The sequence below is a fragment of the Elephantulus edwardii genome, unplaced genomic scaffold, assembly GCF_000299155.1.
Source record: "Elephantulus edwardii isolate Elephantulus edwardi_28Jun2011 unplaced genomic scaffold, EleEdw1.0 scaffold00091, whole genome shotgun sequence".
NCBI classification, from domain to species: Eukaryota; Metazoa; Chordata; class Mammalia; order Macroscelidea; family Macroscelididae; genus Elephantulus; species Elephantulus edwardii.
In genome coordinates, this window is record NW_006399841.1 from 6,730,171 (window position 1) to 6,744,642 (window position 14,472).

The 14,472-nt window shown below is 43.2% G+C and overlaps 2 protein-coding genes across 3 annotated transcripts in view; one reads left to right on the top strand and one right to left on the bottom strand.

Moving 5' to 3' along the window:
* Positions 1–2,209, top strand: part of OSBPL10 (oxysterol binding protein-like 10) — a 324,861-nt gene extending 322,652 nt beyond the window's left edge. For both annotated transcript variants that reach the window (XM_006890625.1, XM_006890626.1), the window contains one exon: positions 2,165–2,209. In XM_006890625.1, the coding sequence (XP_006890687.1) occupies positions 2,165–2,209 (45 nt within the window). The remainder of the gene's footprint in view (positions 1–2,164) is intronic.
* Positions 2,210–10,367: 8,158 nt separating this feature from the next.
* The window catches only part of STT3B (STT3B, subunit of the oligosaccharyltransferase complex (catalytic)), a 46,985-nt gene continuing 42,880 nt past the window's right edge, over positions 10,368–14,472 (bottom strand). The window contains exon 15 of the mRNA XM_006890627.1: positions 10,368–10,626. Coding sequence (XP_006890689.1) covers positions 10,546–10,626 — 81 coding nt within the window. The 3' untranslated portion in view covers positions 10,368–10,545. The remainder of the gene's footprint in view (positions 10,627–14,472) is intronic.

Here is a 14,472-nt window from a genome sequence, read left to right on the forward strand (position 1 = left end):
AGCTCCCTAAAGAGAGAACAGAGAAGGAGCTGAACTGACTGCCCTGGGCAACCCACTGACACATCCCATTCTCAAGAAAGATGATCCAACAGAAAAGAGTATTTTTTAAAAAGTGTCCACAAATACTATATGCAAAGAAAATGTTGGCTGAAAATCATCCAAAAATGGTTAAATGGCTAGAACAGTACACCCTGACAGAAGAAGAGCTTAGAAGAGACTGTGCTGTGAGTCTTCTTACTGATGGATCTGAAAGCACAGAATATCAGAAGGACGGCTATTTGTATTTTATTGACTCTGAGGATCATAAACTACGGCTAACCTTGAGGAGAACTGAGAATCCCAGAACACCAAGTTATGCTTAAAGTCTGTAACTAGACCAAGAGGCTGTTGTACCAACATAGCAGGGAACACAGCACAGTTTAAAATCGGAAAGGTGTGCTGCTGCAGTGTTCTCTGTGCTGAGCAAATTAGAAAAGCTAGACTTTGTGTGAGAATGGTCACCCGTGGCGGACAGTGTTTGGTGGAGCTCCCTGATTCAGACAAGCCTGGAAGCAGGAGCGGCATCCACTTCCATAAACAGCTTGCCTCCGGAAACCCTATGAACCTGGAGAGAGGATGAGAGTCATACAAGTGTTCAGGTCTTTCGTTCACAGGGTTGCTATGAGTCACCTACGACTCGACCACACTTAACAACAGTAGACTTTATGAAGAACAGTGTGGCAACCAGACAGGAGGGTAGTTCATCAACAATATAGTATTGAATAGAAGTGGTAATCTGAAGACAGGAAAGAGAAGGGATTAAGAGGCATCTAAATAGGTAGAGGTGATGAAACTGGCCCTATATGCAAGGGAGAGGGTAGGGTACACAGAATACCTCAAAAACGCAACAAAAAACCCGTTAGACCAATTTACTAGAGTGGCAGGACGCAAGATCAGTAGATCTCTCTACAGCTAAGAACTTTATAAACTTTGTATGTAAACCAGTATGAAATTAAAAAACCCAAGCAACCCACTAAGAGCCTAACTAAATGAAAAAATATTCTCTGTTCATGGATAGGAAAACTTGGCATTGCCAAAGTGGTAATCCTACCATATGAGCTATCTATATGTTTAAATAAGCAAAGCTCTTCTGAAAAATAACAACACTGCAGTAGTAACCAAAACTGTACTGGTACAATGACTGCCACACAGATGAATGGACTAGGATTGAGAACCGAGAAATTCAAACATCTACGTATAGTCAGTTGTTATTTGACAAGGAATCAAAACCTAGCAAATGAGAGCCTCTAAACAAATGGTGCGGGCGAAACTGGACATCTACCTGCAGAAAGCAAACAGGCTCCACATCTCACCTCATATGCAAAAGTAAACTCAAGGTGGAACAGAGAGCAAGGAGTAAAGCCAGAAACCATAAGGATTGTAAGAGACAAAAATGGGTCTAAACTTAGAAGCCTTAGCCTGTGGCATAAATTGGCTTGTAAAAATAGCCAGAAATGCACTACAAGGAGATGGCAAAAAACAAATGGGACCTTCTAAAAATCAAGTCCCTATGTGCATCAAAAACGTTTCCTAACAGAGTGAAGTCCCTAAGTTTACAGACTACTACAGGGCTTCCATAAGAAATCCAGTAACAGGCAAAAGACTTCACAAATTCAGGCCTCTGAGTTGTGGACTGAAAAAGGAACACATGGATCCTGGAGAAGTGCAACCAGTGTGTTCTCTGAAGGTGAAGATGGTGAGCTTCATCTCATACTTTGGACACGTCAGGGGAGTCCTTGCGCCAAATGGATGCAGTGGACTGACGTGTGGAGCATGATGACGCAGGCTCGGACAGGGTTCACAGCTGTTGTTCCTGGGGTTCTCCTCTGGGCCAGGTGGCTCTGGACTGTCCAAATGCCTCCTATTTAAGCCATTCCTTTCATCTGTTTCCGTTTTCTCTTACCTCTCAATTTCCTTTTGCGCAGTAGTTGTATTTCTCGATGCAAGCCCAAAGAAGTCTCATGGTGTTGGTCTGGTTTCCCCTTTGACATGCTGGTGTGGGAAGGCCTAGCTGTGAGTTACCACCGCCCGGCACAGCCTCCGGCCCTGGTGTCCCTGAGGCTGGGGAGCACATCCTCTTCGAGTCGCTCTCCATGTAACATCTCCCTTCCTTCTCTTCTTGCAGGGTGACGGCTGGGTCTACGTCAGTCCCCTCTGGAAGGCACACTGATGGTGGAGCTTCAGCACTTCCTGGCTAAGCCCTGTTTTGTAGGAATTAAAGTGGTACGGTATCAAGGGTCTGCAGGTCCTCACTGAAACCTCTTGTCATTCAAGTATGAGAGGGCATACTCTGAAACGGGCACCCCCAGAATTCTGCTGTGCAACTGAGTCCATTCAAGAGCCATTTAGGACACGTGTGCACTGGTCTGCGTGTGTTCAGCACACGCATGCACTACACACACGTGCGGGGTATTAGTAGGCTACCTGTACATACTGCACCCCCCAGGTCTACCTGGGAGATGATGAGCTCCTTTATATTAATGAGGTTTTCTAATTTTCACCTTTCCATTCACGAAGGTATTCTTGCGCAGTCAGCTCATGTCAGGACAGTTGAACGGGCACAGCCTTGTAGACGACACGGCCTTGCTGATCTCTTTAGTAGAAGTGTGGGGGGTGATCATTTCTAAACTCCTGCTTCCAATTTTCAATCAGCACCCCCGCTCCCCGAGATAAGGCACTCTTTCCTGCTGGATGAGGGGTGGGAGGGGCTCTGGTTTACGTCAGTCCTCCAGGATGGAATGGATGTACACCAGGTCTCTTCCTCCGCGTTTCCTCCTCTCTGAGGCCTCCGATGACTTCTCACACTCACAGCTCTAGCTGTACATTTTTCAGAAGCTGTTTCTTTTATAGCAGAAAATAAATTATGACTTCACTTTTGTGATAATAAAAGGGCTTTCAAGTTGAATAGACACACGCATGCGCATACATTGCAACACAGCCTCAATCCTGTACTTTCTGAAAAATGCACCTCTCAAGTTTGACCCAAACTCGGCAAGCAAACCACTGTGATTAAGACCTGCATCAAGCCTGCAGTGTGTCCCTGGTTACAGCTGCGTTTCTGTCCTCAGCTTCACAGTGAGGTCAAAGACATGAGCGGACGGCAAAACTGCCAACTATTTGATTTTAGCTCAGTGCTTCATTTCTTTTTTACTGTACCATTCCAATGGTATTTATAAAATCCAGTAGCATGAAGGCTTCTCTGTAGTAATAATTTTGTGCCTTTGGTCTGCATTCTTAAAACCAATTGTTCACTTTGTAGATATTAGACAAATATATTTCGATTAAATACTTATCTGTGTGTGTGTGTTATTTTCAGGGAATCAGAAATTCTGATGAAACTGGTAGCTGAGTGGTACTGCATTTTATGGGAGGGTGGGGGTTCTCCACTGTCAATCCTTGGTTAGGGGTCTTTCTCTCTATTTGACCTTTCATCTCTCTCAGCAACATGTCATCTTCCAAACACTGACCTCTCTAGACATCATGCTGCAGTATATGAGGGGAAGTTTCAGCATCGGTGCCTCTAAGGGGCACCGCGGGTGCACCTCCTCCCAGCCACACTTGGCTGTTCTTTCTGCCGGCCGCAGGATATATTCAGTACTCTTCTCCAACACAGTTCAAAGGCACTGATGCTTCTGTCATTTTTTACCTCACTGTCCAACTTTGAGATACACAGCAAGCAACTCAAAGTCAGGTTGGATCAGGTGCATCCTGAGTTTCTGAACTGATACAGTACTCTTGAGAGGTCCTTGACAAAGGTTTCCCCAGCCCAACTTACCTTCGGATTTCTTGACTGCCGCTACCGTGGATAGCAACTGGGGATTTGAGTAGAAGGAACCTGTTGACAATGCCTATCTTTTTCTGCATCTGTCTTGTCATCGTCTGCTGTCCAGCGGTAAAGGTTTTGGTCTTCGTGCTGAGATGTGAAACGCAAGTGCTTAAAGTCCTCCTCACTTTTACCAAAGTTGTGTCATCTGCATAACACAAGTAGTTGTTGGTAGTTAAGTGCATGGAGTACTCCAAGTGCAGGGATTCTCTGCACAACAGACTGAAAACCTGCATTATTCTCACAATTCCTGCTGGGCTGTCACTGTGGCAGTTGCCCATGTCTCTCAGCGAGGTCTTCCTTTCCTTCCCTCCCTTCTTGTTCCAGGGATGCAGGCCCTCCTAACAACACGCCCGAAGTGTGCGAGGCAAGGTTTCACCCTGCTTGTCTCTAAGGCACAACCTGGTCGCATTTCCAAGTTAGTTTCTTCTCAAGTCCTTGGTACATTCACCATTCTCTACCAACAAGCACAGTTCAAAGGCCTCCCAATTCTTGGGCCATCTTTCTTCAACATCCAACTTTCAAATGAATTTGAAGAAATGGAAAACAATGAATTTTACAGGTTAAGGCTGTTAATTGGGGTGGGGTTTTTTGTGTGTGCTTTTCCCCCTATCACCTGGATTTAATGCATTTAATGCTCCAAGATAGAATACAGTGTGTTCTGTCAATTACAGAAATGTAGTTAACAGCAGATTCTTGTCTCACATCTCACTCTACAATTCAAACGCATCCGTGCATCATCAATAAAGCAGGAACAAAATACGTGGAGATCCAACACATTCAGATCAGGACAAATCCGTCTTTCATAAACTTACCATGAGAAATATCCTCCTCTGTACTTCTCTGCCCCCCCAACCTTTCCATCATTTTGCAAACAGAACAGAAAACGAAGTGAAGAAAAACACCGAGGGCTATTTAAGACACCAGCTTCTCAACACTTTTACAGGGTTTTTAAGGTAGCAACACTGGCCTTTAGGGGGAACTCTTTCCTTTGTGTATCTTTATTCCTTTTAAGTTGGAACAGTAACCCAGTGCACACCCAGGCAAACACATCTACCACCAAATCCATGCTGATGACCATGATGTAAAAATGGTCCACCGATAAACACCACAGTGCTTAGCACAAACCACCCTCAGAAAGCAGCATAATTTTCACACACATTTCAAATTCTGACAAGATGAAACCCAATTCTAAAAACAGGGAAAAAACCCAACAGAACCACCCTACAATATACCAAAATTGACACCATCAAAAATTTTAAAACTTCCATAAAATAACTCAATCTGCAATTAAAAATCTTTACAAAGAAAAGTCTATTGGCTGTTTTCTATTTTCTAGGAATATAGATTTTGTTTAACATTGTAAAAGAAAAGCTTATGCTGTTACATTACTAGATTAAGGAGAAAAGCTTTAATATTAAATATGGAAAATCAGTGTGTATCAAGGGAGGAAAATTGACAAAATCAAATTGCAAGCAACTTAAGAAATTTAAAGAAATGTTCTTAATGTGATTAAAGACAAAAATCTCCAGTACCACCACCCAAAGATGCAGTGACAAATGCTCTGCCTCAGAGGCAGAACAGAAAGCACAGCCACTGTGATGATGCCCACACAGAGAAGGCGGCATTAATGAGCTTAGCTGCTAACCAAAAGGACGACAGTTCAAACCTCTCTGCCACTCCATGGCAAGAAAAAGTTTTACAATCCTCAACACCCTTTGAATTTCTACATACAGAATTTGGTCTTAGTACCTGGTTACTAGGAGACACTATCTAGAGAGATCAAGGTAAGTTAGACTTACCTCAGTTGCTGGCTGTGCATCTGAGAGGTGAACAATGAATATGGATGACAGGAGAATCACCGACGCCTTCGAGCTGTGGTGCTGGAGAAGAGCACTGACTATACACGGGCTGCCAAGAGAACAAACAGGTCTGTGTTGGAGGGTGAAATCAGGTTGCTCCTCGGAGGCAAGAATTTTGAAGCTCTGTCTCACATGTGGCCAGGAGGGCGAAGACCCTGGATGACCTGCACTGACACAGTGACTGGAATGAGGTCAGTTGTGTCTGAGATGGGAAAGGTGGCTCAAGATAGGACAAGACTCCGAGCCACTGTTCACAAGACCACTCTGAGTCGTAGTTGACTCAATGGCACATAACAAATTATGACTCAGGCGGTTCTTTTTCACAGAGGGGTTCCAGAGCCCATCTGATCATGCTAATGCAACGACTTGGGTAAGTGGTGACCTGGCTGTAAAGACGATGTGATGGCGTTCTAACCACACAGGGAAGGAGGCAGCCAGTGGTGTTTGTAAGGAAAGCCCACCAGCCATCTGATGTGAGGTGCTTAGAAGGGTCTCCTCTTTGACACAATGTGGTGTCTCTCTGAGAATTCTGTCTCATTTGTGTTTCTAGCTGTCCCTCATGCAATCCCCCCTAGCGACTGACCAGACCACCAAATGCCCTCTTTGCCATAAGAAAACCCACACCACTGTGCAGTGCTCAGGTTCTACGATTTGTTCGGATTATCAACCAAAAGGGTACTGGGAATCCTTGACTGCACAGCTACAAAGTCAGAAGTGAAGGGGACCCCAAATCCTGACCCAGACAGTCATAACTAAGGGTGCCATGGGAATATTCACAATTGCACTTGGCACCTGGAGTCTTACAGCAGATCTGGGGGGTCAGGAGATCGCACTCCTGAGCTGACTAACTCTAGTGGTTGGGCTGAGTCCTCGTACCACATTTATAGTCAGTGTTGGGGAGACTGAAAATGGGTGCACATCAGACAGAACCCCAAAAACAACCCAATCCAACTCATGCCATCACGCTGGCGCCGACCCTCCAGTGGGTTTTCAGAGGCTGTCAGACCAGAGGAGGCTGTGCCTTCTCCCGTGCAGCAGCTGGGGGATCTGACCTGCATGCCTTTGGCTTGGCAGTGCCACTTCTCCCTTCTAGGTCCCCCGAGCCCAGTGTAGCTTTTATCATTCCTAGGCCAGAAGCACTGAAGTCTGTGCAGAAAGAAAATGAAATGCTGCTGTTCTGTTCAGTCCAATTCTAGTAGCTCTACAGGACACAGAGGGCTTTCTCAGCAGTCATCATTATAGGAACAGCACCCAGGGCCTACCCCGTGCTCCCTGGGAGTCACTGCTGGGCTTCAACTGCTGACCTTTTGGGTAACAGCTGAGGGCTTAAACACTGAGCCACCACAGCTCCTTAGAGAACTGAAATGGTCAATATTCATAAATGAAGATACTGTGTATAAACTCCAAGTCAGAAATGATGAAGGCCTCACATCCAGAAATATTAAAAATGGCGATTAAAGATAATCCAATAAACACGTAAAAGGCTGAAACTGACATCTGATAATTGGGCAAACTTGGAAAAAGCACATTTAAAGATACTATTATTAGCTTACTACCAGATGCAAAATTCAAAGGCTCACAAGGGCTGGTCAGGATATAGAACAGTCAGAACTGTCATCATCACACAAAAACAATTTCACTGTTAAATAAGTATCTACAGAAATGAATGTTCAAGCACCAACAGCTGGAAAAAATATTCTTTACACCACCATCCTGATTATCTTCAAACCAGAACAATGCAAATGCTGTCAACAATGGTCTGACGTACAGACATACATGGGAATGCTACTGTCACTGATGGCTGCGGACAAACTGGAGGAGATTCACGAACACAATACGGAGCAAGAAAAACTATACCTGAGTCCATCTTTATCTCGTTCAAATGCTGGATGTGGTTAATCACGTTTCCACTGAAGAACAGGTGATAAAGTCCTAACATTAAGTAATTGTTTAAAAAGCTAGAGGTGTTACCTTTGAGAGGGGACTGAAGACCCTCGGGGGTGCTGGCACGTTCTTTTCCTTGGGCTGTGCTCGGGTTATGTCACTTGTGTTGCTGCAATTCACCACGCTGTTTGTTTCTGTGTTCTTCTCTTTGGTACATTTGACTGAGAAAACAGCTTAATTTAAAAAACAAGATTAGACAGCAGTGCTTTTCCTGGCCATTGCTCCCATCTCAATGACCTACCGTCTCAACTGTAGGTACAGGGAGCCCTGCCCTTCTCCATTACTCCACCTACAGAGCAAGGTGCATTTCTAAAAAAACCAAAACAAACTAACAAACCCCCCCCCCCCATCAAACCCATTCCAGTTCACAAGCAAAACTGTGCCTCAGAGGACTTTGCGGCAGGCTGTCTCCTGAGGGGTCGCTGGCGTGGACTAGAACCAGTGGTGTTTTGGTTCGCTGGGGATTAGTCCTGTGCATCACCCAAGGTGCAGGACAGGACGAGCACAGATCTGCGTTCCAGGGTCGCCGTGAATCAGACAACCGACAGACGCTAACAACAATCACCTGGACACCCCTCAAGCAGCAGCAGCTCCACGTTCGCCGCTGCGGGGCCTCCTGGCTGCGGATCCAACGCTCTATAGGACGGCTTTGCTCTGCAGGACAGCTTCTCGCTACCTCACCCTCTGGGGTTTGGGATGCAAATCAAAGTTGGCAACAATAAAAATCTGAAAACTAAACTGTCATTGGACTTGCTGATTTATTTACACTAAAGCATTCTAGCTTCATTCAATTCTGAGGTACAGAGTAAAAACAAAAGCTGTTTTACATTCTAGAACTTTAAGGTTATGATTTTTAAAGTCTGATGTCTATGGTGTCACTGAATATAAATGAGCTGAACTCAGAGATCTAGAAAACACTGCCAGCCAATTACCCTACAGTCCTACGTATCCAGACTACAACTGCAGTAAAAACCTCAAGTGCTTAAGCCGCTACATCATTTTTTTTTTCTTCTTAGAAAACCCACCGAACCAAAATGCTCCTAAAAAGCTAAGGAGACTCTTTTCATGATGAGAAACAGTCAGACTGAAGACCCGACGCAGCAGCACTCTGGTCTTCTGCTAGATTCTCATTTAAAGGGAAAAGAAAAATCTTACTAAGCTAGGTAGCATCTGTCTCTAAAAAGTTTCACAAGTGAAGGAGACAAAGAGTTGGTTTCACTTTTGTGTTTTCAACTATTCTTTTCTGTGCCTATTCTCAAAAAAAACTTATGTAAACAAAGGTGGCAGGGAGGTGTTCAGTATTTGATTTACAAATAACAACACTTAACACAAAATTTGAATTAACTTTATTTCCCCTACAGTCAACAACTTCTCTGCATTAAATTTTAAAGCAACAAAGTAAAATAGAATCCCCCCAATGACAAGGTATCAGAAATCCAGATTTAGTTACACGTCATTTGTGAAAATGTTACAGCCATTTTACTGGTCTGTAAAAGAACCATCATCTGGGTCAAAAATGAATTTTATAAATCAAAGAATATTCTACACCTTGGAAAAGAAAATCAGCAGTAACATTCTCACGGAACATTGTAAATTACATTTTCTTCTTCATAAAAGGTACATACTATTCTGCGCTTTCCCACCAAAAGCAGTGGTGTAAGTTACAATTGTTATATAAAAAAAGTTCTATCCTGTGGCAGGAAAACCCTTCCTCACTTTCACTTTTACTAAACAAATGGAGGAAAATTTCAAGTCTGTAGAAAGTTTCCTATAAGCTGGAAAGTGAACATGTTCAATCTCCATTCGTGTTTTAGTGCATTTTTTTTTACAATTGACACATTTTTAATAAAAGTAAGAAAATGCATATAGCTCTAAAGAGTGTTTCATCAAATGCTTAAGGATTTAAAAATATGGAGCCGAGAACAAAAAGCATTGTGATGGATACAGCTTGTAAAATAGAGAAATCTAGGCAAAGTTTACAAATCCTTTGTCATTTGGAAAAGTCACAGAAAAGGAACTCTGGGTACCTGTCAGCTTTAAGGGTTTTTCCTTCAACTTCTGCATGTAAACATAGTGCACTAAGCTCAGGACGAAAATCTCCATCTTAGTACAGGACATGCCGTGCTGTTGCCATGATTTCCAAAGGATAGAAATTTAGCCCTTGAATGAAACAATGTATGACATCTGCTCTGTAAGTACCTGGTGAAAACAGATGCGAACAGCATCAAGAATGTGCCAACATAAAATACGACTGGAATCAATTAGTGACTCTAAGGTCTCCCTTTGAAATAGCAGCGTCTTCGCATACAGAGTCACCAGTAAGCAAGAGAAAATGCACATTTGATGAAACATTCTTTGCTCTGGAGAAACATGAAAATAAATATATTTCAAGGAAGTAGAATTACTTTGCTAATACCTCTTTTCTCGGGCCTGGACTAGTTCACTGGTTCAAGCAGCTCTCCTCTCACAGTCATCTGTATTTTACATATTGCTATTTGGGTAATTCAAACAAAATGCAGGTCTTGTAAAACAATAAAAACATTGACAAGTATGCATGTGCCAGGGACCAAATTAGAGGGTTCTTTGGTGTGATTAGTCCAAATTCTCAGATTTGAAGGATAATATGTACCAATAAAAAAACCTGCTGCTACACACAGCAGAGCTCTGTCCTGCTTCACATTACCAATCGGAAACAGCTGTTCAAGAAGCCAATTTTATTTTATTTTATAAATCAGGCATTGTCAGGAAATTTTGTACATTAGCCTGGACCAGTGATGGTTCTGTACCCTCTGTTGCTGTGAAACATGACATGAGCTAAAGGCAAAGACCGGTTCTCACAAGGACAAGTGCTTCAAGTCAGGAACCAGAACGGAGCCGTTAAACAGTCTTCTTGGCTGTTCTCTTGCCTTTCTTAAAAGCTAGTTTGTTTTTAATGTAGCCACGCTTCCTTTTGGTAGTCTGAAAGAAAACAGGATACACTATCAGTGCTGGTTACTTATAGATTATGACAAAAACCTACTAAACACAAAGAGATGAACAGTGTTTTAAAGTGTCAATTCTTACAGCTGGATTACCTTCAACAGTGAATGAGGCTGCCTCTTGCCACTGCTGGCCTTCCGGACACTAGAATAACTAAAGCAGCAGTGTCGTGCATTTACCAAGCAAACCACAGTGAACTGTGCAGGGTGAGGTACACACCGCTCCCTCCAAATGCGACAGCGTATCATACCCACCTCCCCTAAACCCCCATCCATCAGGAGACAGCCAGAAGACCCTGTCACCCCCTACCACCACAGAGGCGGGAATGCTGGACTAAAAAGCAAAACAGAGGTTGAAGATCACCCCACAAAGTCCCATGTTAGGACTTTTCCCAAAACCAAAAAGTCCCATGTAAAGACTTGCCCCAAAACTCAGAATGTCCCATGTCAGTACTTTTTCCCAAACCAGAAAGTCACAGAAACTTACTGCACCAGTGAGCTACTGCAACGCCAACTCATCTCACCCCAAGTGTCCTAACCAATGAAGAGAGAACACACTTGCCCAAGCCCCGTGGAAGGTCTCCCAAAGCCAAGCCAACATTACACCTGCTGATGGGTCGCTGGGTGCACAGTAAACTTAGAGAACTGTTAACAACAACAAACACCCACCAGTTAAGAGGACCACTGGCTAATTTTATGCCAGGTACACTAAAGGATCCAGGATGAATTGGACTAGGGTTTTAACTTTAGGATGAAAGAACTACCATAACATTCTACAAATGCACACTGCAAGCTCCTCACCAGCAAGCCAACAAGCTCCATCTGCCCTTTCACGCACTTCAATCCTTAGTGGCAACAACTCCAATTGCTCAACTTGAGATACCTGACTAAGGAACCAGAAAATGTTACTGCTGTTCCTGACTCAGCCTTGACAGAATTAGCTGCAAGCGCTCTAACAACTTCTAGAGCCCAGGAGCCCTTATCTGTTAGATGAGGATGAGTCTGTGACACTGACAGAGAAAGCATGGGTAAGAAAATAAGTACTCAGAAATGTGGACTATCCCAACACACACACAAATCATTTCTTTAATGAAATCGATCAGCGACACTTTTAATTAGAGTATGTGTATATTAACTACTTTCTTTTATTTTTTTTCGTTCTATTGTACATAGTGACTTTATTAATTTTTTTGTCTTTTCCTTTAAATTTTTATTTTTTGAGTTTTTTCTTTTTTTTTCTATATTTTATTAATTTTCATAAACATTTACAGAGATTTTGGGTTTCCATTCATTCATTGTTGCACTATTCTCTCTACCCTCCTCCCAGTTTGTTCTTGTCCAAATGCCACAGTGCTTGTCAAAGCCAGTTCTGATTAATCTTCTTTGTCAGTGTGTCCTTTGCCATTCCCTATCACTCCTCCCTGAGAGAGACTTCACCCTGAGTCATAAGGAAAAGGGGATGGCGTATTCTCTTAGCTACTTCCTGCTGAAAAGGGACGCTGTGGGTTTCAGGGTGAAGATCTTCTCTCACTACTCTGAAGGGCCCCTTTGGCAGTAGGAAACACATAGACTATTATGGAGATTGATTTTGGAATTAAGATGCACTCTTACTGATTGTGCTTGGCCGTACATGTTCATATCCTTGAAGATGAATCATGGGGGTGTTGCAACCTAGAAGACACAATTTTGACTAACAAGTTATAAGTACATGAGTCCAAAAATTATGGAAAAGTAAAAGAAATGATTCTTTCATTGTTTTACAAACCCTCCCCCAGGTCCCCTCCACCATGTAGCCCTCGCTCTAGTCTCCTGTGATGACAGAAATACCTAGTTATATATCTCTTTTAAACAGTTTTCTCCCTCCTCTGTTTCAGTGCAGTATACATTATTGAACCCATCTTACTCAGTCTCTCCCCAATCCCAAGGACAGTCCCATTCTACAACAGTGGCATCATGTAATATTTGTCCTTTTGTGACTGGGATTATTAATTACTTTCTAATTAAGGGCACAGTTACAAAACTTCAGAGGATGTCATTTTTGAAAAGGCAAACTAAGTTAAGGGGCTGGTTCATTTGTTATCATTTACCTCTACATCTCCACCATAAAAATCAACCTTTTCTAGGAGCTGTGTGTGCAACGGATGGTCACTGAGCCCAGGAAAAGCGCCCAGGGGTGGATCCCCTCTAGCCAGTGAGTCTTACCGGCAGCTCTCACCCCTACCCCAGCACCTCAGGCAATGTCCACTCTGCAGCGAAGCCTCACAAGGACCAAGGACCGCTCCTATTCTCCTTTTCCCCCCAGACTCAAGACTGAGAAGGTGCAAGGAAGCAAAACCAAAGCAATCCACACTGCCAGAACCAGAGCATACAGCAGGGGAATCCAAAAGCCACGTTACTGACCACCAGAATATATGTTTTGGGCACAAAAGCCAGACTCATTTTCCTGTACACTTATTTATCTGCGAAATAAATGGAGAGACAAAAGATGTGAAATTAAGAAAATGTACTGGCTCTGGGATCTAGATTTTTCTGTGAGAAAGTCCAAAAGCTTTACTTTTTCCCCAACAGGAAATAAAAGACCTTCCTGGCTGGAGTATCCCAGGAGCTTTGCACCTAGCAGAGTGACTTCTACACTGGTGGGACTTGCTAGTTTCTCTTATCACATGTCTTTGGGAAATCAGAGGGTTTCATTGCTTTATCATTTGATCTAAAGACTCGTAAGTGAACTGGAATCAAGACCTTGGATTAATAGGCCTCCATGCTGTTGTGCATAGGGTCGCTATGAGTCGAAAACGACTCGACAGCACATAACAACAACAACATACTAAAATATCAATTCCTGGAACGTTTTGATGGTATGACAAACAGCATCAGCTGTACGTACCACCTTTAAATAGATTCATGGAGTTAGGGTAACTAGATGTGGCACAGAAACTAACTTAAAAATACTTTCTATAACATTCAACTAATATTCAAGTTCTTTTATAATACAAATTGAACACATCTGTTTTCTGAATTTACTAGAAGCATGTTTTATGTAACACACAGAGATAAAACAAACTGCCTCAATAATTTAAAACAACTGATCCACCAATCTAAGTGTTAACCCAAAGTGTTACAGACAATATCGAGTCCTCCCAAAGCATGTGTTGGAGTTCTAACCCCCACTGTCTGTGGCTCTAATCCCAAATGAGAATAGCACTTCGCTGGAAGGTATGTCTCAAACTTAATGACTTCTGAGCTGTAGTCAATTCAACACAGATGTCAGCACAACCGGCCACACAATGCTAAGTGGAGTGCCAAGGAACTGAGGGACGCTGGAGCCACAGGAGCTAAAACAAGGACCTTCCCCTAGCGCTCACTCACTCCCTGCTGTCTGCCCGACTCACAGGTCCCTCCAGCGGGTTTCCAATCCCCATCGCAGCAGGGGATTATAAAATTATTATATATTATAATGAAATTTGTATTATAAAATTTCTCTCATGCTGATGTGAACTGCAAGATTGGTTTGGCCTCTGAGGTAGCAGGAAATGTGCTGAGGACTATCCAGAAGGCAGGGAACTCTGGTGGCTTAGTGGGAAGGAGCTGCACTGCGGAGTGAGAGGCACTCGGTTTGAATTCACTACGTGCTCCCAGGGAGAAGGATGGGCAGTCTCCTGTGTGATTTACTGCTTCCAAAATCCTTCTGGAGGGAGACCATAGCTGACATCCAAGCAGATATATGCACACCCATGTTTACTGCAGCTTTGTTCACAATAGCAAGGAGTTGGAAACAACCTAAGTGCCCATCAACAAACGAATGGCTAGAGAAGCTGTGGTATATTCG